General features: G+C 44.2%; 2 protein-coding genes across 2 annotated transcripts; both read left to right on the forward strand.

Annotated features, from left to right (window-relative positions):
- Positions 1-29: 29 nt before the first annotated feature.
- Positions 30-17,551, forward strand: LOC106609344 (aconitate hydratase, mitochondrial). Its single transcript, XM_014208081.3, has 17 exons — positions 30-277; positions 1,558-1,700; positions 3,544-3,802; positions 4,170-4,262; positions 4,505-4,663; positions 4,772-4,922; positions 5,134-5,238; positions 5,497-5,588; positions 5,735-5,840; positions 6,099-6,256; positions 7,061-7,134; positions 7,366-7,477; positions 9,686-9,967; positions 10,086-10,277; positions 11,860-11,992; positions 15,384-15,505; positions 15,699-17,551. The coding sequence occupies exons 1-17, from the start codon at positions 242-244 to the stop codon at positions 15,828-15,830; spliced, it is 2,349 nt and encodes a 782-aa protein (XP_014063556.1). The 5' UTR covers positions 30-241; the 3' UTR covers positions 15,831-17,551.
- A 5,383-nt stretch (positions 17,552-22,934) lies between these two features.
- Positions 22,935-26,151, forward strand: LOC106609358 (cold shock domain-containing protein C2). Its single transcript, XM_014208114.3, has 3 exons — positions 22,935-23,313; positions 23,812-23,934; positions 25,261-26,151. The coding sequence occupies exons 1-3, from the start codon at positions 23,123-23,125 to the stop codon at positions 25,421-25,423; spliced, it is 477 nt and encodes a 158-aa protein (XP_014063589.1). The 5' UTR covers positions 22,935-23,122; the 3' UTR covers positions 25,424-26,151.
- The last annotated feature ends 604 nt before the right edge of the window (positions 26,152-26,755 follow it).

Here is a 26,755-nt window from a genome sequence, read left to right on the forward strand (position 1 = left end):
CATATACAAAATATTAGATTAGACATTTCAGGGTTTCATTTGTGGCAGTCATATCGCATATTAGTTAAGAACAATATATTCTATACACATCTCTGAATTAAAAATTCGAGTAGGATCTATAACATCTGTATTTCTAAAACAACTTTACATGTCCGTTCTATTTTCCTGCAAAGACACGCGACTTTGACAGCTACGAAATCTGACGTCACCTCTGCTCGACACATCTTTGTCAGTGAACAAAATGGCGACCTACTGTCTTACCGTTGCTCGGCTCCAGGTAAGCGACCGTTTTTAACTAGTTTAATTGTATTTATGTGCCATCGATGTGTGAGAATTCACTCTCAAATACAAGTGAAAGCACATTGTATGTGAATCTTATGTATAGATCTGATGTTTGTTTGAGAGAGTACGATCAAATTCTTGTCGGCCACTGACCCAGGTCATCGTGTCCTGAGTTACCACGAAGCTCGCTAACTAGCTTCGTCAAGGAGCTCAAGTTTGTCATTGACACACAAATATGGCTATTTAAAGACACTTGTAATGTGTACAATTTGATGAATATGCTCAACTTTAAGATGTTATCGCTCTCTATGTTATTTCAACCGAGGACACGTTTATTGATTGCAAGGTTAACGCAAGGTTAGGGTACAAAGCAACCACACAGGGCGCTGGCAAGCACGACGCAGTCTTGCCAGTGACCAAAACAACACCGTTAGAATAGTGTCCCCCATAGAGGTGTAATACAAACAGTTTGTCATACGAGTCTTAACTGTTTTTGATATTTTGTGACTTTGCTCTCAAAGCCCAAATGGAGTGATTGGCCTTACTACTTCGGTTCTTTTGACTTCTATTTTGATATGTTATAGATATTTTATAGGTGTTTGCTGTTCCTAATATGTTTTCCTCCCCATACCTTTGAGTGACAGCACCTCCTTGTCGACACGGAAAGGCAAAATACAATTTCAATGATGTATGTCTCGGCTGTTGTAGTCAGGGATTTTCATTGAAGGACCCATTTAGTGCTGATTATTGACTAAACATCTGAATTTGCCAGATAATTTTCTGCCTGATATTTTATATTTCTAATCTGTTTCACCTTGAGGTAGAATCATTCTTTATGTGCTCAACAAGAAAATATGTCCGTTTTTACTGACATTCGTACTTTACTTTTTTCTCTTAATAACTCTGACTTTGCTGATAGCTGCTTTATTCAGGAAAAATGTACTTACTGTGATTTTTGGTTGCCCCACCTAGCTATCATAAGATGAATGCACTAACTGGAAGTCGCTCTGGATAAGCGTGTCTGCCGTCTGCTAAAAGACTAAAATGTATTGGGCAATCCCATTCACATACTGCGCTCTATTCACACGCTTGTGCATAACTTCCTGTAATAAACCCACCCTTCATGCTTTATTTCTTGTCTTGTTGCTGGTGCAGGTGCTCTTTGCCATCCAAGGTGGGCTACAGTACTGCACCCAAAGACTTATCTAAATCTAGGCCCAAATTACTTTGATGTACAGGTTGTTTTTTTTCATGTTGAATTAACTCTTTTGTCAGCTTGCCCTGGGCCAGGGTGTGCGGCGCCTACACGTGTCTGCAGCCTTCAATGCCAAGGCCAAAGTTTCAATGAGCCGCTTTGAGCCCAGTAACTATGTCAGCTATGAGAAGCTCAATGAGAACGTCAACATTGTGCGCAAAAGGTCAGTCTACCCCTCCACCGTTTACATTAGCATATGTCCCCGTTTCATTCCATGCTTACAGTGAGATGGCCTACAGGCCAGGGTGCCAGTCTGTTTCTGACTTAGCCAACTTAATTGTCTTGCCAAGGCAATGATGGGACTGTAATAGAGGTCGACCGATTATGACTTTTCAACGCCGATACCGATTATTGGGGGACCCACACAAAAAAAAGCCGATACCGATTAATTGGACGGTTTTTATTTTATTTTTATTTATTTGTAATAATGACAATTACAACAATACTGAATGAACACTTATTTTAACTTAATATAATACATCAATAAAATCAATTTAGCCTCAAATAAATAATGAAACATGTTCAATTTGGTTTAAATAATGCAAAAACAAAGTGTTGGAGAAGAAAGTAAAAGTGCAATATGTGCCATGTAAGAAAGCTAACGTTTAAGTGCCTTGCTCAGAACATGGGAACATATGAAAGCTGGTTGTTCCTTATTAACATGAGTCTTCAATATTCCCAGGTAAGAAGTTTTAGGTTGTAGTTATTATAGGACTATTTCTCTCTATACGATTTGTATTTCATATACCTTTGACTATTGGATGTTCTTATAGGCACTTTAGTATTGCCAGTGTAACAGTATAACTTCCGTCCCTCTCCTCGCTCCTACCTGGGCTCGAACCAGGAACACATCGACAACAGCCACCCTCGAAGCAGCGTTACCCATGTAGAGCAAGGGGAACAACTACTCCAAGTCTCAGAGCGAGTGATGTTTGAAACCCTATTAGCGCGCACCCGCTAACTAGCTAGCTATTTCACATCGGTTACACCAGCCTAATCTTGGGAGTTGACAGGCTTGAAGTCATAAACAGCGCAATGCGTTGTTGAATCCGGAAACTATCATCTCAAAAATAAAATGTTTTTTTCTTTCAGTGAAATACGGAACCGGTCCGTATTTTATCTAACGGATGGCATCCCTAAGTCTAAATATTCCTGTTACATTGCACAACCTTCAATGGTATGTCATAATTACGTAAAATTCTGGCAAATTAGTTCGCAATGAGCCAGGCAATGAACGCAAGAGCAGTGACACAATTTCATGTTAGCAGGCAATATTAACTAAATATGCAGGTTTAAAAATATATACTTGTGTATTGATTTTAAAGAAAGGCATTGATGTTTATGGTTAGGTACATTGGTGCAACGCAAATGCGCTTGTTAAATCATCATCCGTTTGTTGAAGTAGGCTGTGATTCGATGAGAAATTAACAGGCACCGCATCGATTATATGCAACGCAGGACACGTTAGATAAACTAGTAATATCATCAACCATGTGTAGTTAACTAGTGATTATGTTAAGATTGATCGTTTTTATAAGATAAGTTTAATGCTAGCTAGCAACTTACCTTGGCTTCTTGCTGCCCTCGCGTAACAGGTAGTCAGCCTGCCATGCAGGCTCCTCGTGGAGTGCAATGTAAGGCAGGTGGTTAGAGCATTGGACTAATAACCAGAAGGTTGCAAAAACGAATCCCCGAATCCTCCCTGAACAAGGCAGTTAACCCCCATTCCTAGGCCGTCATTGAAAATAAGAACGTGTTCTTAACTGACTTGCCTAGTTAAATAAAGGTGTAAAAAAAACAACAAAAAAACGGCAAATCGGTGGCCAAAAATACCGATTACCGATTGTTATGTAAACTTGAAATCGGCCTTAATTAATCGTCCATTCCGATTAATCGGTCGACCTCTAGACTGTAACCCAAGTTTTCTGTTCAGTGTCAGCTGTACAATTAGAGCTATTTGTAGCACTTGGCCTTTAAAGTAACTTCTCTGCCTTCCTCCCTTCCAGACTCAACCGTCCCCTCACTCTCTCTGAGAAGATCGTCTACGGCCATCTGGATGACCCTGTGGGGCAGGACATCGCCAGGGGGCATACGTACCTACGTCTGCGGCCGGACCGCGTGGCTATGCAAGATGCCACGGCCCAGATGGCCATGCTGCAGTTCATTAGCAGTGGCCTGCCTTGTGTGGCTGTGCCCTCCACTATCCACTGTGATCATCTGATCGAGGCCCAGATTGGAGGAGCCAAGGACCTAGCGAGAGCAAAGGTGAAAGGTCAGGGAAGGCCTGAGCAGGGGATGGATAAAAAAAAAAAATATATATATATATTATTTAACTAGGCAAGTCAGTTAAGAACAAACTCTTATTTACAATGACGGCCTACACCGGCCAAACCCGGACGACGCTGGGCCAATTGTACGCCGCCCTATGGGACTCCCAATTACGTCCGGTTGTGATACAGCCTGGATTCGAACCAGGGTGTCTGTAGTGACGCCTCTATCACTGAGATGCAGTGCCTTAGACCGCTGCACCACTCGGGAGCCCCAGGACAAGGTCGTCAGTCCTGGTGGCTGGATACAGGAATAGGAAATAATGTACCCGTAATAATATTTGGCCTTTTCTCTTGGTCCTTAGGACATTAATGCAGAGGTGTATAACTTCCTGGCCAGTGCTGGAGCCAAATATGGAGTGGGATTCTGGAAACCAGGCTCTGGCATCATCCATCAGGTACTGTAACAAAGCTACTCTGAAATGACACTGAAGCCACACGTTTCCCTAGTGTTAATTGCTGGCAGTGCACTCACTTGATAATAGATAAGCTGTCCTTATAGAATTAAGTTCCTATAAAATTTTGATATGAATTTCATTATTTATTCACATAAGATTTTGCACCCTTTTATAATGAAGAGCAGAGCTATCTGTTTACAGTGGTAAGTGCCATAACTGACTCTTATATCTCACCCATTCAGATAATCCTGGAGAACTATGCCTACCCAGGGGTGTTGCTGATTGGCACAGACTCTCACACACCCAATGGTGGTGGACTGGGCTCCATCTGCATTGGAGTGGGAGGGGCTGATGCTGTTGATGTCATGGCTGGCATCCCCTGGGAGCTCAAATGTCCCAAGGTAAGTGGGATTCCCAGTTTTTATATTGAACACAATCTTTTTCCCCCAGTAATATAATACAGTATGATACTACATAAACCTCACTAAACCATGTTCTCCTCCTGTCAGGTGATTGGGGTGAAGCTGACAGGCAAGCTGTCAGGGTGGACGTCCCCCAAGGACGTGATCCTGAAGGTGGCTGGGATTCTGACCGTGAAGGGGGGTACTGGAGCCATTGTGGAGTACCACGGACCTGGGGTGGATTCCATCTCCTGCACAGGTCTACTGCACACTGTATTACTGTCATTATCTAACTAGGATGGTGATCAGCTGACCACCACTGCTCTTTGGTCTAATGTACTTCTGTTTTTCTATTTATGGTGTGAGGAGCACAATCATCAATCGGTAGTGTTTACGATCAAGCAACATTGTAGGACATTTTGTGTTTGTAGGAATGCGCATAGAAACTCCTAGCATATTGTGTGTTTTAGGAATGGCCACCATCTGCAACATGGGGGCTGAGATTGGAGCCACTACCTCTGTGTTCCCCTACAACCACCGCATGAAGACCTACCTGGAGAAGACTGGCCGTGGAGGTCAGTCCATGTCATCAAACAAGTCTGTCTGTGTGCGTGATGTGCAATGATCTGTCAGGTGATGTGCTGAATATGTTAGGTGATGTGCTCTATATGTTTGTGTGAAGTTCTGGGATTGCATCCCAAAAGGCACCCTACATAGTGCACTATAAAGGGAATAGGGTGCCATTTGGGACGCTCCCCTGGAAGGTTTGTCATTTCTTTATAAGAGATGCTTGATCCATTTATCCGACCCCGTTGCCCTCCCACTCCTCTCAGACATTGCTGCCCTGGCTGACGATTATGCTGACCTGCTGGTTCCAGACCCGGGCTGTGAATATGACTCGATTGTCGAGATCAACCTGGATGAGGTGAGTCCCCTCCCCTGCTGTTTCTCTCTCTCTCACACACACACACACACCCACACACACACACACACACACACACACACACACACACACACACACACATATATACATCCAACCTGACCCGAGCTATCTTTCTCTGTCCTTCCTAGCTGAAGCCCCACATCAACGGGCCCTTCACCCCCGACCTGGCTCACCCCATGGCAGACATTGGGGCCACGGCAGCGAAGAATGGCTGGCCCCTGGAGGTCAAAGTAGGTCAGTGCAGTCTTCAGATCTTTTTGACCTCACAGCTGGCCACTGCGTCTCACCACCATGTGTCTCTGTTTAGACCTTAATGTTAATTGGCTATAACTGTGATATTACTATATTATTACTATATATACTTTATCTGTCTTTATCCTTATACACAGATGTATAGCTGTTCTATTCAATATGGGAGACAGCAGGGGGGCCTACGCCCCACGGAGCTGCCGGAGTGCGCGTGGGGCTGCTTAATCTGTCCCCTCCCCTCAGGTCTGATTGGCAGCTGCACCAACTCCAGTTATGAGGACATGGGCCGCTCGGCCTCCGTGGCCAAACAGGCCCTGGACAAAGGGCTGAAGTGCAAGGCCGCATTTACCATCACCCCCGGGTCTGAACAGATCCGCGCCACCATCGAGAGAGACGGATATGTGAGTCCCTGGTACCAGTAGATGGGAAGGGGATATGACCAGGGTTCAAACTATAGTGGTGTCTGGGGTGCTGATCACTCCACCCAACAAATCAGGGAAACAGGATAACCGTTGTAAAATATTGTTGACATCCTCGTAAGTATCAAGGATGTTAACATTGGCCCAGCTCTGCTCTCTTATTTTAAGGGCATCGCAGGTAGAGGGGTTTGTAATTGGAGCTCTGGATGTTGAGATCCTCAGTAGGAATACTACTGCTGTGTCCTGGGCTCCTCCTAACTGGCCTACTGCTAGCTCCTCCTAACTGGCCTACTGCTAGCTCCTCCTAACTGGCCTACTGCTAGCTCCTCCTAACTGGCCTACTGCTAGCTCCTCCTAACTGGCCTACTGCTAGCTCCTCCTAACTGGCCTACTGCTAGCTCCTCCTAACTGGCCTACTGCTAGCTCCTCCTAACTGGCCTACTGCTAGCTCCTCCTAACTGGCCTACTGCTAGCTCCTCCTAACTGGCCTACTGCTAGCTCCTCCTAACTGGCCTACTGCTAGCTCCTCCTAACTGGCCTACTGCTAGCTCCTCCTAACTGGCCTACTGCTAGCTCCTCCTAACTGGCCTACTGCTAGCTCCTCCTAACTGGCCTACTGCTAGCTCCTCCTAACTGGCCTACTGCTAGCTCCTCCTAACTGGCCTACTGCTAGCTCCTCCTAACTGGCCTACTGCTAGCTCCTCCTAACTGGCCTACTGCTAGCTCCTCCTAACTGGCCTACTGCTAGCTCCTCCTAACTGAAGATGTATGTATGTTGTTCTGTAGTCCAAGATCCTCGGTGATGTTGGTGGAATGGTCCTGGCCAACGCCTGTGGACCCTGCATTGGACAGTGGGACAGGTAATAGTCAGTTGACTTACTCATTCATGTTCATTCTGTTGACATTCATTTTGAAGTTGAAAGTCTTCTATTAAAAGTGTCTTAAGATATTGCCTGCATATCAAATGGCACCCTATTCCATATGTAGAGCAGTGCTTTTGACCATGGCCCAAGGGCTCTGGTCAAAGGTAGTGCACTATATATGGAGTAGGGTGCTATTTGGGACAGTGGTAAGTTGATGTTTCTGTTCAGGCGTGACGTGAAGAAAGGAGAGAAGAACACCATTGTCACGTCTTACAACAGGAACTTCACCGCTAGGAATGATGCCAACCCAGCCACACACGCCTTCGTCGCCTCCCCTGAGGTACTGTTAAGACTGAATACACAAACACCGGGGTTTCCGTTAAGGAAATGTGGCACCGGACATTTGACTGGCAGCATTTTAATTTAACGGACATTTGAGAAATTTACCAGACGCATCTGCATTGGGAGCGTAACCTGATTAGGGCATCAATTCATGGTGCTCAGAATGACAGAAATCACATTAAGATTAGGGTTATTCCTCTTAACAGAACATCGAACTCGAGGACGGAAGGGTGTGCGTTCTTCTAACCAAATTCCAATGCGCACTTTTCCTCAGCCTAAATGAGTTTAAAAAAAGACGACTAATGAACTGCAAAATCACTAGCCTATGTCAATCCCCATAGTAGAAAAGTTTACCTATTCTATTGGTCAGCTTATCATTCTGTGTGAGAAAGAGATAGCTTATTCCAAACACTCTGGGACATTTGTGGGATGATACAGTGCATTCGGAAAGTATTCAGACCCCTTGACTTTTTCACATTTTTGTTACAGCCTTATTCTAAAATTGATTAAATTGTTTTTTTTCCCTAAAAAAACCATCACATTTACATAAGTATTCAACCCTTTACTCAGTACTTTGTTGAAGCAACTTTGGCAGCAATTACAGCCTCGAGTCTTCTTGGGTACGATGCTACAAGCTTGGCACACATGTATTTGTGGAGTTTCTCCTATTCTTCTCTGCAGATCCTCTCAAGCTCTGTCAGGTTGGATGGGGAGCGTCGCTGCACAGCTATTTTCAGGTCTCCAGAGATGTTTGATCAGGTTCAAGTCCAGGCTCTGCCTGGGCCACTCAAGGACATTCAGAGACCTGTCCTGAAGCCACTCCTGCGTTGTCTTGTCTGTGTGCTTAGGGTCGTTGTCCTGTTGGAAGGTGAACCTTCACCCCAGTCTGAGGTCCTGAGTGCTCTGGAGCAGATTTTCATCAAGGATCTCTCTGTACTTTGCTTCGTTCATCTTTCACTTGATCCTAACTAGTCTCCCAGTCCCTGCCACTAAAAAACATCCCCACAGCATGATGCTGCCACCACCATGCTTCACCGTAGGGATGGTGCCAGGTTTCCTCCAGAAGGTTCTCCCAGGTTCTACCAGCTGACGAGAGGAATTCTGGATCTCTGTCAGAGTGACCATCGGGTTCTTGGTCACCTCCCTGACCAAGGCCCTTTTCCCCCGTTCGCTCAGTTTGGCCGGGCGGCCAGCTCTAGAAAGAGTGGTTCCAAACTTCTTCCATTTAATAATGATTGAAGCCACTGTGCTCTTGGACCTTCAATGCTGCAAAAATGTTTTGGTACCCATCCCCAGATCTGTGCCTTGACACAATCCTGTTTTGGAGCTCTACGGACAATTCCTGTAGAACCTTATATAGACATGTGTGTGCCTTTTTCCAAATCATGTCCAATCAATTGAATTTACCACAAGTGGACTCCAATCAAGGATGATCAATGTAAAACAGCATGCACCTGTGCTCAAAAAATAACCTGTTTTTGCTTTGTCATTATGGGGTATTGTGTGTAGAGTGAGGAATTTTATTTAATCCAAAATTTGGAAAAGGGAAGGGGTCTGAAATACTTCCCGAATACACTGTGTTTTCAAAATGCATACGGTCTCCAGCTCATTGCAAAGTGGTGTGACGCTGAAGCCTGCCTACCTATATGCACTAGAATGGCGAATGGGAAGCATGCTTCAATTACCAGTTGAGAAATAAAAAAACAGGCGATTTGCATTTAGAACTTTTATGCAATAATTGGGCTTATAAAAGCACAACAGCAGAAAGAAATGAGCTGTTTGAGAAGCTATAGCTGTCTTACAGAGTTTCCACTCATAGGCTCTATATCTTTATGCTCTGCGCGTGTGATAAACACAGCCACTAACAAAAATAGACACGAGCCAATTTAATTCCACAAAATTATGCAACCTATAGACCGATAAGCATGACATGTTATATGTATTTCCATCAATGAATAGGCTAAAAAGCATTATTTTGCGATGCGTTTCTTTTCTTTCTGGCCGGCGCCAGTTAGGGACATTGTCCTGCTTTATTTATCTGCTTTATTTTATTACCGGCTAATAGAAACCTTGATACACACACCGCTTCTTTGCTGATTCGCCTTCATACTGTTCTCACTCACTCCCATGGAAGATATTGTACACTTGCTCTCACTGGTAAACACAATACACACCTCACCAACTACTTTGTCCTCTCCTCCTCCAGATCGTTACAGCCCTGGCAATAGCAGGAACCCTGGATTTCAACCCCGAGGTTGACTACCTCACGGCCGCCAACGGAGAGAAGTTCAAGCTGGAGCCTCCCAGCGCAGACGAGCTGCCCAAGTTGGACTTTGACCCTGGTCAGGACACCTACCAGCACCCCCCTGCAGAGGGTGGATCAAAGCTGAGGGTGGACGTCAGCCCCACCAGCACCCGGCTGCAGCTGCTGGAGCCCTTCGACAAGTGGGCCGGCGGAGATCTGGAGGACCTACAAGTCCTCATCAAGGTCAGGGGGAAAACTAGGGTCTGTTCAGGAGGGTGCAAACTTTCTGATTTTAAAAATATATTTATAGTCAAACTTACTCTCTCGCATTCCACCATGCTCACTCTCTCTGTCCATCCAGGTGAAGGGGAAGTGCACCACAGACCACATCAGTGCTGCCGGCCCCTGGCTAAAGTTCCGTGGTCACCTTGACAACATCTCTAACAACATGCTGATCGGAGCAGTCAACATTGAGAACGACGGCGTCAACAAGATCAAGAACCAGCTGACGGGAGAGTACGGCGGTGTTCCTGACGTCGCCCGCCATTACAAGGTTAGCTCCCCGGATGATGAACCTTGACCCCTAGCTCAAACAACATCCTCACTTGAGATTAAAAAGTGTACCCTCCTGAGTGGCGCAGTGGTGTAAGGCACTGCATCGCAGTGCTAGCTGTGCCATTAGAGATCCTGGTTTGAGTCCAGGTTTTGTCGCAGCCGCCGCGACCGGGAGACCCATGGCCCAGCGTCGTCCGGGTTAGGGGAGGGTTTGGCTGGTAGGCACGTCCTTGTCCCATCGCGCTCTAGCGACTCCTGTGGCGGGCCGGGCGCATGCACGCTGACACTGTCGCCAGGTGTATTGTGTTTCCTCCGACACATTGGTGCGGCTGGCTTCCAGGTTAAGCGGGCATTGTGTCAAAAAGTAGTGCGGCTTGACTGGGTCATGTTTTGGAGGACGCACGGCTAGCGACCTTTGCAACTCCCGTACGGACTCGGGAGAGGCAGCGATGGGACAAGACTGTAACTACCAATTGGATGCCACGAAATTAGGGCAAAAAAAAAAGTGTACTTGTCGCTCAAATTTCCCTTTTGAAAGTGTGCTGTGCGTCTCTCAGCCCTTTTTATAGATACAGAATACCCATAAACATTTGGCCATCAGTGTAGGAAATGGCAATGAGTGACTCTAACCCTCCTGTTGTGTTTGTTTCATGTTAATTCATTCTGTGTTTCCGCTCCAAAATGACCGCCCCTTATAGCTGATTATGAATCCATAATAATACATATATTATCACCTAATATTGTGTTAGATCTTTTTATCAACTTAAGTTCTTGTGAACATTACAAGTTTTGAACTTCTATTTGCTATTTATGGCCTGTAGGCCTCATTGACCTGAGCTCATACAACTTGTTTTTGAGTAAAAAAAAAAGTGTAATTTATGGATTATTTTAACTATAACAAATATTCAGACTAAATATATTGTGCCATTTATCACAGACTACTTTGTGTCAAAGTTTAACAAGGACTCTCTCCTTCTCACCAGTGTCATGATCAAAGATATGCTCAAGAGCCTCACATACAGTATATCGTTTGGTCATTGTGCTGCCACAGAATGAATTGTGAGCAAGGCCTCAAAAGCTTTATATACCTGAGCTGTGACAAAAGTTCTATATATTATTAAAACAATGTTGCAATTATTTGTGAGAATGCCAACATGTGGTTCCCGTGGGGGAAAGATTCTATTGGGGAAAGGTTGCCATGGAAGCCAAGAAGAGGAGTGTGTGTGTGTGCTCAAACACACATGCATGTAGGAGTCTGGGAGAGGAAGTGTGTCCATCTGATGAATGGGCATGTGCCTGAACTGAATTTTATCACCTGAATGTAGTCTCACCCATTCATTTCTAATGACCGGTCATTTTTTTACCAGGAACACCACAGGTGTACAAAAGTTAAATACATTTCTTATTTTTTCTAATGAAAATCATAAATGTATTTTGTGTGTCCAGATGCCCTGCGTGAACAAAGTCGTGGAACCTTATGACAATCTACATTTTTCAGAGAGAACTTGTAAATCGGTCCAATTTGACCGGAACACAACAGGAGGGTTAATAGTTTCCCTGATGTGTTTGATCTCTCCCAGGCCAACGGTCTGTCGTGGGTGGTTGTGGGAGATGACAACTACGGTGAGGGATCCAGCAGAGAGCATGCCGCTCTGGAGCCCAGACACCTGGGAGGAAGATGCATTATCGTCAAAAGCTTCGCCAGGATCCACGGTAACTTTAAGCACAGGCCAAAAGGGACAGTGTGTGTATGTGTGCACGCCTTTAGAACAATGCAACTACATTGCTTCCTTCCCCAACTTCATTTTTAACATTGACCCAACTACAGGGATGCAAAGTCATTGCTTTTTGCCGATATTCATCGGTTTGATCTCAAAATAGACCATCCAAGTGAATCGTGTAGATCCGGAGGGCCGGTCTCGTATCGAAGTCATTGACTGAGCCTCTGGACTCGGCACAGAAAGTTAGATGTATGGAACATTAATTGTACATTTACATTTAAGTCATTTAGCAGACGCTCTTATCCAGAGCGACTTACAAATTGGTGCATTCACCTTATGATATCCAGTGGAACAACCACTTTACAATAGTGCATCTAAATCTTTTAAAGGGGGGGGGGGGGGGGGTTAGAAGGATTACTTTATCCTATCCTAGATATTCCTTAAAGAGGTGGGGTTTCAGGTGTCTCCGGAAGGTGGTGATTGACTCCGCTGTCCTGGCGTCGTGAGGGAGCTTGTTCCACCATTGGGGTGTCAGAGCAGCGAACAGTTTTGACTGGGCTGAGCGGGAACTGTGCTTCCTCAGAGGTAGGGGGGCCAGCAGGCCAGAGGTGGATGAACGCAGTGCCCTTGTTTGGGTGTAGGGCCTGATCAGAGCCTGAAGGTACGGAGGTGCCGTTCCCTTCACAGCTCCGTAGGCAATCACCATGGTCTTGTAGCGGATGCGAGCTTCAACTGGAAGCCAGTGGAGAGAGCGGAGGAGCGGGGTGACGTGAGAATTGTACCGTTTATCATAACTTAATGAATATAATGCATCAGTGATTCATACTTCCTGCTACTTTCTGAAGTAATGCCTGTTTATTTGCACCTACAGTACCAGTCAAAAGTTTGGACACACCTACTCATTCAAGGATTTTTCTTTATTTTTTACATTGTATAATAAGAGTGAAGACATCAAAACTATGAAATAACACGTGGAAGCATGTAGTAACCAAAAAAGTGTTAAACAAATCAAAATATGAGTTTCTTCAAAGTAGCACCCTTTGCCTTGATGACAGCTTTACACACTCTTGGCATTCTCTCAACCAGCTTCATGAGGAATGCTTTTCCAACAGTCTTGAAGGAGTTCACACATATGCTGAGCAATTTTTGGCTGCTTTTCCTTCACTCTGCAGTCAAATCAAATCAAATCAAATTTATTTTTATATAGCCCTTCGTACATCAGCTGATATTCTCAAAGTGCTGTACAGAAACCCAGCCTAAAACCCCAAACAGCAAGCAAAGCATGTGAAAGAAGCACGGTGGCTAGGAAAAACTCCCTAGGAAAAACTCCCTAGAAAGGCCAAAAACCTAGGAAGAAACCTAGAGAGGAACCAGGCTATGAGGGGTGGCCAGTCCTCTTCTGGCTGTGCAGGGTGGATATTATAACAGAACATGGTCAAAATGTTAAAATGTTCATAAATGACCAGCATGGTCAAATAATAATAATCATAGTAGTTGTCGAGGGTGCAACAAGCACGTCCGGTGAACAGGTCAGGGTTCCATAGCCGCAGGCAGAACAGTTGAAACTGGAGCAGCAGCACGGCCAGGTGGACTGGGGACAGCGCAGTCAACCATTTCAATTGGGTTGAGGTCGGGTGATTGGAGTCCAGGTCATCTGATGCAGCACCATCATTCTCCTTGGTCAAATAGCCCTTACACAGGTGTTTTGGGTCATTGTCCTGTTGAAAAACAAATGATAGTCGCTACAGAATGCTGTGGTAGCCATGCTGGTTAAATGTGCCTTGAATTCTAAATAAAAGACAGTGTCACCAGTAAAGCACCATCACACCACCTCCTCCATGCTTCACAGTGGGAACCAAACATGCCGAGATCATCTGTTCACCTACTCTGCGTCTCACAAAGACACGGCGGTTGGAACCAAAAATCTCAAATTTGTACTCACCAGCTTTCCACTGGTCTAATGTCCATTGCTTGTGTTTCTTGGCTCAAGCAAGTCTCTTCTTATTGGTGTCCTACTAGTGGTTTCTTTGCAGCAATTCAACCATGAAGGCAGTCTCCTCTGAACAGTTGATGTGTCTGTTACTTGAACTCTGACGCATTTACTCTGAGGTTGGTAACTCTAATGAACTTATCCTCTGCAGCAGAGGTAACTCTGGGTCTTCCTTTTCTGTGGCTGTCCTCATGAGAGCCAGTTTCATCATAACGCTTGATGGTTTTTGTGGCTGCACTTGAATAAACGCTCAAAGTTCTTGCCATTTTCCGGATTGACTAACCTTCATGTCTTAAAGTAATGATGGACTGTCATTTCTCTTTGCTTATTTGAGTTGTTCTTGCCATAATATGGACTTGGTCTTTTACCAAATAGGGTTATCTTCTGTATACCACCCCTACTTTGTCACAACACAACTGATTGGCTCAAAAGCATTAAGAAGGAAAGAAATTCCACAAATTAACTTTTAACAAGGCACACCTGTTAATTGAAATGCTTTCTGGTTGAGAGAATGCCAAGAGTGTACAAAGCTGTCAAATCAAAGGGTGGCTAATCTGAATAATATTAAATATATTTTGATTTGTTTAACACTTTTGGTTACTACGTGATTTCATATGTGATATTTCATAGTTGTGATGTCTTCACTATTATTCTACAATGTATAAAATGGTAAAAATAAAGACACCCTTGAATGAGTCGGTGTGTCCAAACTTTTGACTGGTACTGTATGTTGTGTAAGCAGTTGGCATGCATAAAAAGTCATTTCTAAAGGCTTTTCCAGAACCTTCTCAATTAAATGTTGACTGCAAAGTAGGCCTACCTGGCAGAATGATATCATTATGAATCTGCAGGGATGTCCTTGTCCCATCGTGCACTAGCGACTCCTGTGGCGGGCCGGGCGCAGTGCACGCTGACATGGTCGCCAGGTGTACGGTGTTTCCTCCGACACATTGGTGTGGCTGGATTCTGGGTTAAGCGGCCATTGTGTCAAAACGCAGTGCGGCTTGGCTGGGTTGTGTTTCGGAGGACACACGGCTCTCGACCTTCGCCTCTCCCGAGTCCGTACGGGAGGTGCAGCGATGGGACAAGACTATTACTACCAATTGGGGCGCAAAAGGGGGTAATGTACAAATATTTAAAAAATGAAACAACCTTAAGCGCTGACCCCCCCCCCATGACACAATTTTTCTGTCTTGTGAGTTGGAAAGTTAGGAGTATTCAGTTTAACAAATGCATAATACACACTTAATTATTCTCTGAACTGGCAAATGGATTTTCTTGCCCTTCACAATGAATTTGTGTTTCTGTACAGGGACAAAAGTTCAATTTTTGGGGGGGATCCTCACCAATTAGCTTTCCTGCAGCTAACCTTTTTTCTTTCTTCTCTCTGCAGAGACTAATCTGAAGAAACAGGGTATGCTGCCCCTGACCTTCCAAAACCCTGCTGACTACGACAAGATCCGACCAGACGACAAGATCTCCATCAAAGGACTCGCAACCTTCACCCCAGGAAAGGTGAGTGGCATTTAAACCAATCTGTAGGCTTTAGTTTCAGCCCATCATGATCACATCTGATTTAACTAATCATGGTCTAAATTAGACTGTCCAGGTTCCGAACCAGCCAGCTCCAGTGTTTAGGCTTGAAGTTTGTTTCCAGATAAGGTTCACCATGTATGTCTGTCTAACTTTGTGTTGCTGCCCCCTCCAGCCCCTGTCTGCAGTAGTGAAGCACAGTGACGGCAGCAAAGATGACTTCCAGCTGAACCACACCTTCAACGAGACACAGATCGAGTGGTTTCAGGCCGGCTCCGCCCTCAACAGGATGAAGGAGCTCCAGTAACTGGAGAGGGAGGAGGAAGATCTACGGATACAGGGGGAGGAGTGGAGAGGATGGGGGACACGGATTAGGCAGAGATGGGGGCAGGTTTGCAGTGTTTTTAAAGACATGGGATGTGTCTCAATCTTGAACGGCTTCCTTTCCTCCTCTCCTTATGTTCGGTACCCTGATCTGAAGGTACATTTTAATATGACTATCTGCTCCATTTAACCAATCAGTGATAAGTAGGGAAAGGAGGAGAGGAAACCATTTAAAAAGTATTGAGACATGGTAAAGAGTAAAAGCCACACCCCCTCAGATTATATGAAGCTTCCGGTCCAATCATCAACCACTGCATGTGTCATCCTCTGCCCACACTGTAGAGTCCAACACAACTTCTCATATGTAAGAGACATGACTATCCTTGCAGTACAGACGACAGAAGTGCATAGACACAGACCAGTACTACTGTACAGTTTAAGGTAGTGTGAACTGCTGTAGTAGACTCAGATACTGTATACAAAGGAAGGCTTACCGCTTTTGAGACACACACCAACACGTTCTTCTTTGAGTGGAACGGTAACCTAACACACTGCCAACTGCAGCTCCTCCAGTTATCACAGCTGTTCAAACAGTCCATCCAAACTGTAGTCGCTCACCTGGTCTCTGAGCTGCACCAGTCTAACGCTGTATCTGTCACAGGCTGCATGAGATATCTGCTTTAGTGATTGTGTGATGGAGTGTTTGCTTTGTCCTTTCAGCTCCATCCACACCCTGCAAGCTGCTGTTCATTTTATTGTAGAGTCTCAAAGACTAGAATACACAGAGACTGGTTAACACACAGCAAACTGACATCTGTGTAAGTATGTGTTGTCTATATATTAATTAGTGTGTATGCGTTAACTCTTTGTAACAACAGCCCCTCTCTCCATAACACCCCTGTGCTTTTGGATCTTACTGAATATTACCACACTGGTCAAAGCTTCCAATATTGTAGAGTGATTGCTTATGTATTTTTCCTCTAAAAGCTTGGATGTGCATTAAAGTGGAGTTTTGCTCTTGTTTTTGTATTTCGGTCTCATCTGGAGAAACGTGTTATTTGGACTACCAGACTCTTTCGCGCTGTCCTGTGTATTTTTGAGTGCCTTTTTTTAAATTATTTTTGTGGGTTACGTTAGGGTGCAGAGTTTGTCCTGGTCAGGGAAAAACTCCTGGCCCTTGTTATGTTTTTCATTGTGTCTTTATCACAGAAGTGAACCCCTGTGTCAAAGCTAGATACCCCTGGACCAGTGGTTCCCAACCAGGGGTACTCCAGGCAGAGAGAAATTCAGTTTGTGGTACAGTAACCGAAAAAGGTTGGAAACCACTGCACTAGACAACTCCCATTGCTTGGCAGGGAATGGGAACTCTCTCAAACACACTAGCTAACTCTGCCTAGAAACATTTCAACAATGAATTACACATTTTGTATGAGTTTCTGTAAAGTTATAAAGCACATTGAAACATTGACTCCAACAGCATTAAAATTGTGACCAAGGGCAGCAACTTTCTGAGTCTGTTGTGGTGTGTTCTGATACCATCACCACTCCCCTCCTGTCTGCAGTATGGAACGTGTCTGGATCATGTATATTTAAATATTTTTGGTTTTCCTGTTTTTTTTGTTGTTTTTTTCTCATGTTGAATAAATTTTGTGTTATTCAGTCACGATGGGTTGTAAAATAAACTGAAATTTCAATGAATATAGACCACTGCTTCTGTGGGTTAAGTTGTGTTGTCTGGAGTTTTCCTTTGTTCATTTGTGTGTGTGGGGGAGCGAGAACCCAGCAAACCAACATTCATTCTGCAAAAGTTCCCAGAACTGGAGGATATTGGCACGGGTAATTAGGCCTGAGACGAAGTCGAGGCATTGTTCTTATCCCTTCCAACATTCTTATCCCTTGCTTGCTAGCTAGCTAGGCAACTACGGCTAACTTAGTCACGTCAAAAAGTTCAGACAGAATAACAGCAAAGTAGCTGCATTTGCAATTGTTTAAGCTGTTCTCTAGTGACATTTATTTGGATACATCCATAACAATGAGCTAATGAGGTGCGATTTCACCTGCCATAGAGAATGTGCTCTCTCGTCAGAATGCTGTTGTTCAGAGGAGCTAGCCAACAACACAGCTACAGTAGCACAATCACTTTAAATTGAAGCTGGTAAGACTGCAAATAACATTTTTTTTTTTTTTAAACCTTTTTTCAATTGACCTTTTTTTGTATATGTCCATATGTTTGTATGATTAAATGCTGGTCAAATGTCCTATGAATAAAATTGAAATGCAGTGTGTCTAAATCACCCTGTAGTGGGCCTAGAATACTAGTCTGGGTAACACCTGCCTCTATGTCCTTGACCCAATGTTCCCACAACCTAATTAAACATTCTGGGAACCTTTTAAGAACCGACTAAATGTGTTCTGGGAACGTTCTTGTAAAATCAGGTGAAGGTTTTTTGCACCCTAAAATAAACATTGCATAATCATCGGCACAACTGGACAGTTTATTTTTTATTTTGGGAACATATATTTTGTGATGTCTCCACAATGTTCCCACCAGACTGTTCCCACAACCCAATGAAACATTCTGGGAACCTTTAAAGAACAGACAAGATGTGTTCTGGGAACATTCTTGCAACATCAAGTGAATGATTTATACAAACATTATACACTGCTCAAAAAAATAAAGGGAACACTTAAACAACACAATGTAACTCCAAGTCAATCACACTTCTGTGAAATCAAACTGTCCACTTAGGAAGCAACACTGATTGACAGTAAATTTCACATGCTGTTGTGCAAATGGAATAGACAACAGGTGGAAATTATAGGCAATTAGCAAGACACCCCCAATAAAGGAGTGGTTCTGCAGGTGGTGACCACAGACCACTTCTCAGTTCCTATGCTTCCTGGCTGATGTTTTGGTCACTTTTGAATGCTGGTGGTGCTTTCACTCTAGTGGTAGCATGAGACGGAGTCTACAACCCACACAAGTGGCTCAGGTAGTGCAGCTCATCCAGGATGGCACATCAATGCGAGCTGTGGCAAGAAGGTTTGCTGTGTCTGTCAGCGTAGTGTCCAGAGCATGGAGGCGCTACAAGGAGACAGGCCAGTACATCAGGAGACGTGGAGGAGGCCGTAGGAGGGCAACAACCCAGCAGCAGGACCGCTACCTCCGCCTTTGTGCAAGGAGGAGCAGGAGGAGCACTGCAAGAGCCCTGCAAAATGACCTCCAGCAGGCCACAAATGTGCATGTGTCTGCTCAAACGGTCAGAAACAGACTCCATGAGGGTGGTATGAGGGCCCGACGTCCACAGGTGGGGGTTGTGCTTACAGCCCAACACCGTGCAGGACGTTTGGCATTTGCCAGAGAACACCAAGATTGGCAAATTCGCCACTGGCGCCCTGTGCTCTTCACAGATGAAAGCAGGTTCACACTGAGCACATGTGACAGACGTGACAGAGTCTGGAGACACCGTGGAGAACGTACTGCTGCCTGCAACATCCTCCAGCATGACCGGTTTGGTGGTGGGTCAGTCATGGTGTGGGGTGGCATTTCTTTGGGGGGCCGCACAGCCCTCCATGTGCCATTAGGTACCGAGATGAGATCCTCAGACCCCTTGTGAGACCATATGCTGGTGCGGTTGGCCCTGGGTTCCTCCTAATGCAAGACAATGCAAGACAATGCTAGACCTCATGTGGCTGGAGTGTGTCAGCAGTTCCTGCAAGAGGAAGGCATTGATGCTATGGACTGGCCCGCCCGTTCCCCAGACCTGAATCCAATTGAGCACATCTGGGACATCATGTCTCGCTCCATCCACCAACGCCACGTTGCACCACAGACTGTCCAGGAGTTGGCGGATGCTTTAGTCCAGGTCTGGGAGGAGATCCCTCAGGAGACCATCCGCCACCTCATCAGGAGCATGCCCAGGCGTTGTAGGGAGGTCATACAGGCACGTGGAGGCCACACACACTACTGAGCCTCATTCTGACTTGTTTTAAGGACATTACATCAAAGTTGGATCAGCCTGTAGTGTGGTTTTCCACTTTAATTTTGAGTGTGACTCCAAATCCAGACCTCCATGGGTTGATAAATTGGATTTCCATTGATTCTTTTTGTGTGATTTTGTTGTCAGCACATTCAACTATGTAAAGAAAAAAGTATTTAATAAGATGATTTCATTGATTCAGATCTAGGATGTGTTATTTTAGTGTTCCCTTTATTTTTTTGAGCAGTGTATAACCATCAGCACGGCTGGACTGTTTTTGTGTTATGAGAACATTTGCCACAACCCAATGAAACATTTAAAGAACATACAATATGTGTTCTGGGAACACAAAAACAAAATCGAAACTGTGTAGAAATGATAATGAACCTGCATTCACAGTTGTTTTTTTTTACTGTGTCCAGCTCGCTAATAATCACCATAATGAAAGCTAGACAGTCAGGGCGAATCGAACATTTAAAAACCGATGGATAGAGGGCAATTTTTTGGCAGATTTTGATGGCGAGGAAATAGAACACATTGTCAGAGCGGCCCTCCGTCCGGCCCTCGTTGATGACCGAATGCAACATTAATTTGACTCTCTGCTCTAGAAGTCCTTATGGTCTCTTAGACCTATCATGTTATATTTTTTCACTCACAGTGACTATATCAGAATCTTATCTGACTGCTCTCATACAGTTGGATGTTGTTTTTCAACAATATTTATTTGATCAGAGCTCACCGATGTTCACAATTGTTAGCCTACTTCTTCTATGATTAGGACCACTAGGAATTTATAGCCGCCTGGCCTATTACAATATACAAAACATAAAAGCACCTGCAGCCTTCATTGTGTCGGCACAGGAACCCCGTACCCTTCTCATTTTGCTCCCTAATCATCCAGACAGACCAGCTTGTGCCGCGCAGCCACAAGCAATAGGTATTCTCTCCACATGTCTGTGCAGGTTTATTTTTATTTAATTATATAATTATCGTTATATAACAGTTAAGAGTCAAGACATCAGCACGTTTGACCGAAAACAGCTTGACATTTTACGGTAAGAGCTCGATAAATCAATAGCCCACAGTTTGATAGTGCGCTTTAGGCTATATCTTTCTTTTCTTATCGGTCCTATGTACAATTTACCACCCAGGTGAAATGTTTATATCCTATGTAAACTGTTAACTTGATGAATCTTTTATGATGAGTAGACTAGCCTTTACATTTTGTTTTGTGCCGCTTCTACCTTATTTTGAGCGATCAATGTATTCTCCTGTTGTCTCAGCTGGTATGCTACACATGAGAATGTTCTGGAATCAAGATGCCAGTGGGTTTAATTTTGGGAGCGAGTGAGAGCCTAGACAACATTTATATTTGAAACCGCTATTTGACAAATTAAAAAGGATTATACAGATTAAAGGCGGCCAGAAAAAGAAAAGAGCAGCGTCGTGAGTGTCACTGTGTGTAGTGTACTGAATATTTACGTGTCTCCCATGCTGATGATGATGATAATGACAAGCAGCCACAGTGCCCTTCTGATTTTGGGAGGTGCAAGGCGAGTTGGGACAGCCTTTCTGTCTAGTTGAAGCCACTCTGGTCCGCCCTGGGGTTTACAGTGCTCCAAAACGACCCAAATATCAGTGTACTGCCTATAATCCAATTATCTCTTTGATAGGTTTACAGTCACTCTCACTACTTTACAAGCGGGAATATATGAAATGTTCCTCATGAGACACATACGATTAGATAAACGTTATTGTTAGAATAAGGTAGTTGTTATCAATATATCATGATGTGTCATTTAGTAGCTAATAATTCAAGTCAATAATAGTTTTCAAACGGTGTCTTTTTTTCTGTGCCAAATTGTGACAGATGTGTGTACACCTTCAAGTCAACATTGCACCAGCCTATGTGACGTTGTCATCAGAATAAAACCTGCCATCTTTCTTTGACACATGGATGGGGAACATTTGATTAATCCCTTTCCCTTAAATGAGTTTTGGGATAAGACAGAACACCTCCTCTTACCAATAAAAAATAAAGGATGCCCATTCCTCATTATTGGATCATTATTGATCCCTACCACACTAAACCCTCCTCCCTAAACCCTGGTATCCACCGTCTCCACCCTGACCCTCCAGTCAATAATGGGGCAGACACTACTCCACCATGCAGGCAGCTATATTTAGATGGTGCCACTTGTCACGGAGAGAAAGATGGAGAAGCCCTAGGGATGCGGTCTGCTACACATTTCACTCATCTTTTACATAGAGAGCACTGACAGACATCAGCATGCAGACTCTAAGAGGGGAGGGCAATGGTAATAAGTCTCAAAATGACACAAAAATGCTCCCAATGGCTAAATAATTTGATATTGTCTAGGGATTCTTCAGTCAAAGACTCTGCTGGTTGCGCTGCCTCAGTCTGTTCAAAGCGTTTGACGTCTGAATACAGGATAAGAGCAATAACATAATGCTACCCAGCTCTATGTGACTATCTGGGGCGGGTGGGAGGGGGGTTGGTATTATAATTATGTATTCAATATTGGAGATAAGGCTCTCCTCGGCGAGGCTGGGTTATATAGACAGATATTTTCAAAACATTGAGGTCAGTGTTGGTGCTTCAAACCAAATCACTGTGTTATTGTTATTTCACTGAGCGTATTGTTGTGTTGTTGTCCCTCCTCGTTATTGTTTTACAGTCTTTGAGGATTTATTCATATATTTATATCTATTTCTTACACTCTTTTTTTTTTTCTCTCTTCCTCTCTTCCTCTCTTTCCAGGAAACCACCAAGCTCCTCCATTGTCCCGCCTTCCAGACGCATCCTAACAGTAATACCACCACTACCACCACCACCACCTCCTCCACCACCACCGACATACCACCACCACTACCAACACCACCACCACTACCACCACCGACACACCACCACCACTACCACCACCACCACCACTACCACCACCGACACACCACCACCACTTCCACCACCACCGACACACCACTACCAACACCACTACCACCACCACCGACACACCACTACCACCTCCACCGACACCACCACCGACACCACCACCGACACACCACTACCACCACCACTCACCACCCCACCACCGACACACCACCGACACACCACTACCACCACCACTACCACCACCACCGACACACCACCACCACTGACACACCAACATCACCCTTATCATGCTGGCAGTCTAGGCCTGTCTCCCAAGCTGTCCCACCCGAGACTGAGGCAGCTTCTCCCACGGAGCTCCACACCCCCAGGGGGACCAGCACAGAGATGGCTGATTCAGACCCCTCGTCCCCCTCTGATCCCCCACAGCCTCTGAGCTCCCCCCGCACCCCCCTCTCCTTGTCCTTCCCCTTCCTCAGGCAGGGAAGTCGGGTGTGGGAAAGGGAGAGGAAACCCCCCGTGATGCCAGGCGAGCTGCCCAGCCCTCTGCCCACCAAACGCACCCGCACATACTCAGCGTGAGTAGGAATAATCTGTGGTGGTATAAGTAGTAGTGTGTGTGATTGTGTGTGTGTGTGCATGACCTTGAGGGTGACCTGGTCACTTTTAGGGATTAAGGAGCCCTTTTGGATGCAAGCCCTGAGAATAGTCTCCAGGGGTTAATGTTAGGGAGGCCTGAGAATAGTCTGCAGGGGTTAATGTTAGGGAGGCCTGAGAATAGTCTGCAGGGGTTAATGTTAGGGAGGCCTGAGAATAGTCTGCAGGGGTTAATGTTAGGGAGGTCTGAGAATAGTCTGCAGGGGTTAATGTTAGGGAGGCCTGAGAATAGTCTGCAGGGGTTAATGTTAGGGAGGCCAGAGAATAGTCTGCAGGGGTTAATGTTAGGGAGGCCTGAGAATAGTCTGCAGGGGTTAATGTTAGGGAGGCCTGAGAATAGTCTGCAGGGGTTAATGTTAGGGAGGTCTGAGAATAGTCTGCAGGGTTAATGTGTGTTGTTTCTCTGCTGTGTGTCTCAGGACGGTGCGGGCCAGATCAGGCCCAGTGTATAAGGGCGTGTGCAGGACCTTCTACAGGTGCCAGGGTCATGGCTTTATAAAGCCCTCCAACGGTGGAGAGGACATCTTTGTACACATCTCTGAGTGAGTGGTTCTGAAGCATTAAGATTATAATTGTATGATAAAGCAATAAGGTATATTGTGATTATAATATATGATATTATGTACAACGCATAGCGGTATAACACTTGTCAGTCCTAAAGTGTTTTGCTGTAGATTGTAATTGCCAGTCCTAAAGTGTTTTGGTGTAGATTGTAATTGCCAGTCCTAAAGTGTTTTGGTGTAGATTGTAATTGCCAGTCCTAAAGTGTTTTGGTGTAGATTGTAATTGCCAGTCCTAAAGTGTTTTGGTGTAGATTGTAATTGCCAGTCCTAAAGTGTTTTGGTGTAGATTGTAATTGCCAGTCCTAAAGTGTTTTGGTGTAGATTGTAATTGCCAGTCCTAAAGTGTTTTGGTGTAGATTGTAATTGCCAGTCCTAAAGTGTTTTGGTGTAGATTGTAATTGCCAGTCCTAAAGTGTTTTGGTGTAGATTGTAATTGCCAGTCCTAAAGTGTTTTGGTGTAGATTGTAATTGCCAGTCCTAAAGTGTTTTGGTGTAGATTGTAATTGCCAGTCCTAAAGTGTTTTGGTGTAGATTGTAATTGCCAGTCCTAAAGTGTTTTGGTGTAGATTGTAATTGCCAGTCCTAAAGTGTTTTGGTGTAGATTGTAATTGCCAGTCCTAAAGTGTTTTGGTGTAGATTGTAATTGCCAGTCCTAAAGTGTTTTGGTGTAGATTGTAATTGCCAGTCCTAAAGTGTTTTGGTGTAGATTGTAATTGCCAGTCCTAAAGTGTTTTGGTGTAGATTGTAATTGCCAGTCCTAAAGTGTTTTGGTGTAGATTGTAATTGCCAGTCCTAAAGTGTTTTGGTGTAGATTGTAATTGCCAGTCCTAAAGTGTTTTGGTGTAGATTGTAATTGCCAGTCCTAAAGTGTTTTGGTGTAGATTGTAATTGCCAGTCCTAAAGTGTTTTGGTGTAGATTGTAATTGCCAGTCCTAAAGTGTTTTGGTGTAGATTGTAATTGCCAGTCCTAAAGTGTTTTGGTGTAGATTGTAATTGCCAGTCCTAAAGTGTTTTGGTGTAGATTGTAATTGCCAGTCCTAAAGTGTTTTGGTGTAGATTGTAATTGCCAGTCCTAAAGTGTTTTGGTGTAGATTGTAATTGCCAGTCCTAAAGTGTTTTGGTGTAGATTGTAATTGCCAGTCCTAAAGTGTTTTGGTGTAGATTGTAATTGCCAGTCCTAAAGTGTTTTGGTGTAGATTGTAATTGCCAGTCCTGAAGTGTTTTGCTGTAGATTATAATTGAACCTTGAATGTCCTAGACCTAGAGAGGTCTGCAGTCTCTCATAATAATTATCTCCCTCGTTAGTATCGATGGAGAATACGTTCCGATGGAAGGCGACGAGGTCACGTACAAAGTCTGTTCCATCCCCCCCAAGAACCAGAAGATGCAGGCGGTGGAGGTGGTCATCACCCACCTGGCCCCAGGAACCAAGCATGAGACCTGGTCTGGACAGATCATCAGCTCCTAGACCTCCACCTGCACCTGGAGAGAGGCGGTGTGGGGAAGAGTGGAGGGTGGGGTTGGGGAGAGAAGGTGGGAAGGAGCCTGGATAGGTAAAGGGGAGGGAAGAGGGAGAAGTGGAGTCCAGGGTAGGGAGAGAAGGTGGGGAAGGAAGGAGCCTAGAGAGGTAAACGGGCAAGGGGAGCAGAGGAAGGAGTGAATAAGTAAAGGGGTTGGAATGTGGTATAAGGCTTAAGATGGCTTTACGTAGGTTTCAGTTGGAATGTGAATGAGGAAAAGTAAATTATTTAATTTTAAGAAAAAATATCAAGGTTAACTTTGATTTAAGATTAAAGGTTGATGGTTTATTTAAGATGATTTAAAATAGCAGGAGTTGAGTAAGTTTAATAAATCACTATGGTAGGGAAACCGTGAAACAGAGCATCAAACCTTCCTAAATTATATTGTTTTTATTCATACTTTTGATTGATTGACTTATTTATCTTCCATTTGTTATGACAGGTGAGGTAGATGTTGTTGATCAGATAATAATTTATAAATGTGTGTTTTTGTGCCAATATATACCTGGTCTAACCCATTACACAATTCACTCTGATGATACTGCCCTGGTAACGCCTACTCCTTCAGTCTAATGTTGACCAATGACCATTTATTCATTTTTGTAACATAGTTACTGATGATTACTATATGAGGTTCAACCCCCCTTTTCTATCATTAAAACCAATGCTATCCAGATTAACAGACACGTCTTTTTTTTTTAAATGGACATACACTGTTGTCAATAGTCTCATACTTTCGTCATGCAGTGTCCATGTTTTAGCCTTTTGTAAACATAATTAGGGTTCTATGCATGTTTAATTCCATTTTTGATTGTGACAAAAATATATAGTAGCTAGGGTACTACATAGCGCTCTTCTTCTGTTGGGAAACTGGAGTTTCACTGTGTTCAAGAGCACTTTTTCTGTTGAATCACTGGGACTGGCGGCTTGTCATTCTACTGTATTATTCACATACCTGTGTGAACATTTGTTGATTATTTGCATTAATAAGTTAACTTGTGGTAAAAAAAAGTTTATTAGCAATTAAAAAATTGCTTATTAGAATGGTATGTAATATCAATAGTCCAATAGAGGGCAGAAAAGGACAAGTAATCCTCAACCAATTTTTGAGAAATTCAAAGGTATACACAACACAGTACTTCACAAAACAGGTGAACTCTGTGTGGCGTGTCAACCTCTAAAGTGGTGGTGAAGTAATGGTTAAACCTGACCTGTTTTAACCCCTGATGTCATGTATCATACAGTATTTTGGACGATCCACTTTTTGGTACTGTAAATCC

Source organism: Salmo salar, chromosome 01, assembly GCF_965601325.2.
Source record: "Salmo salar chromosome 01, fSalSal1, whole genome shotgun sequence".
NCBI lineage: Eukaryota > Metazoa > Chordata > Actinopteri > Salmoniformes > Salmonidae > Salmo > Salmo salar.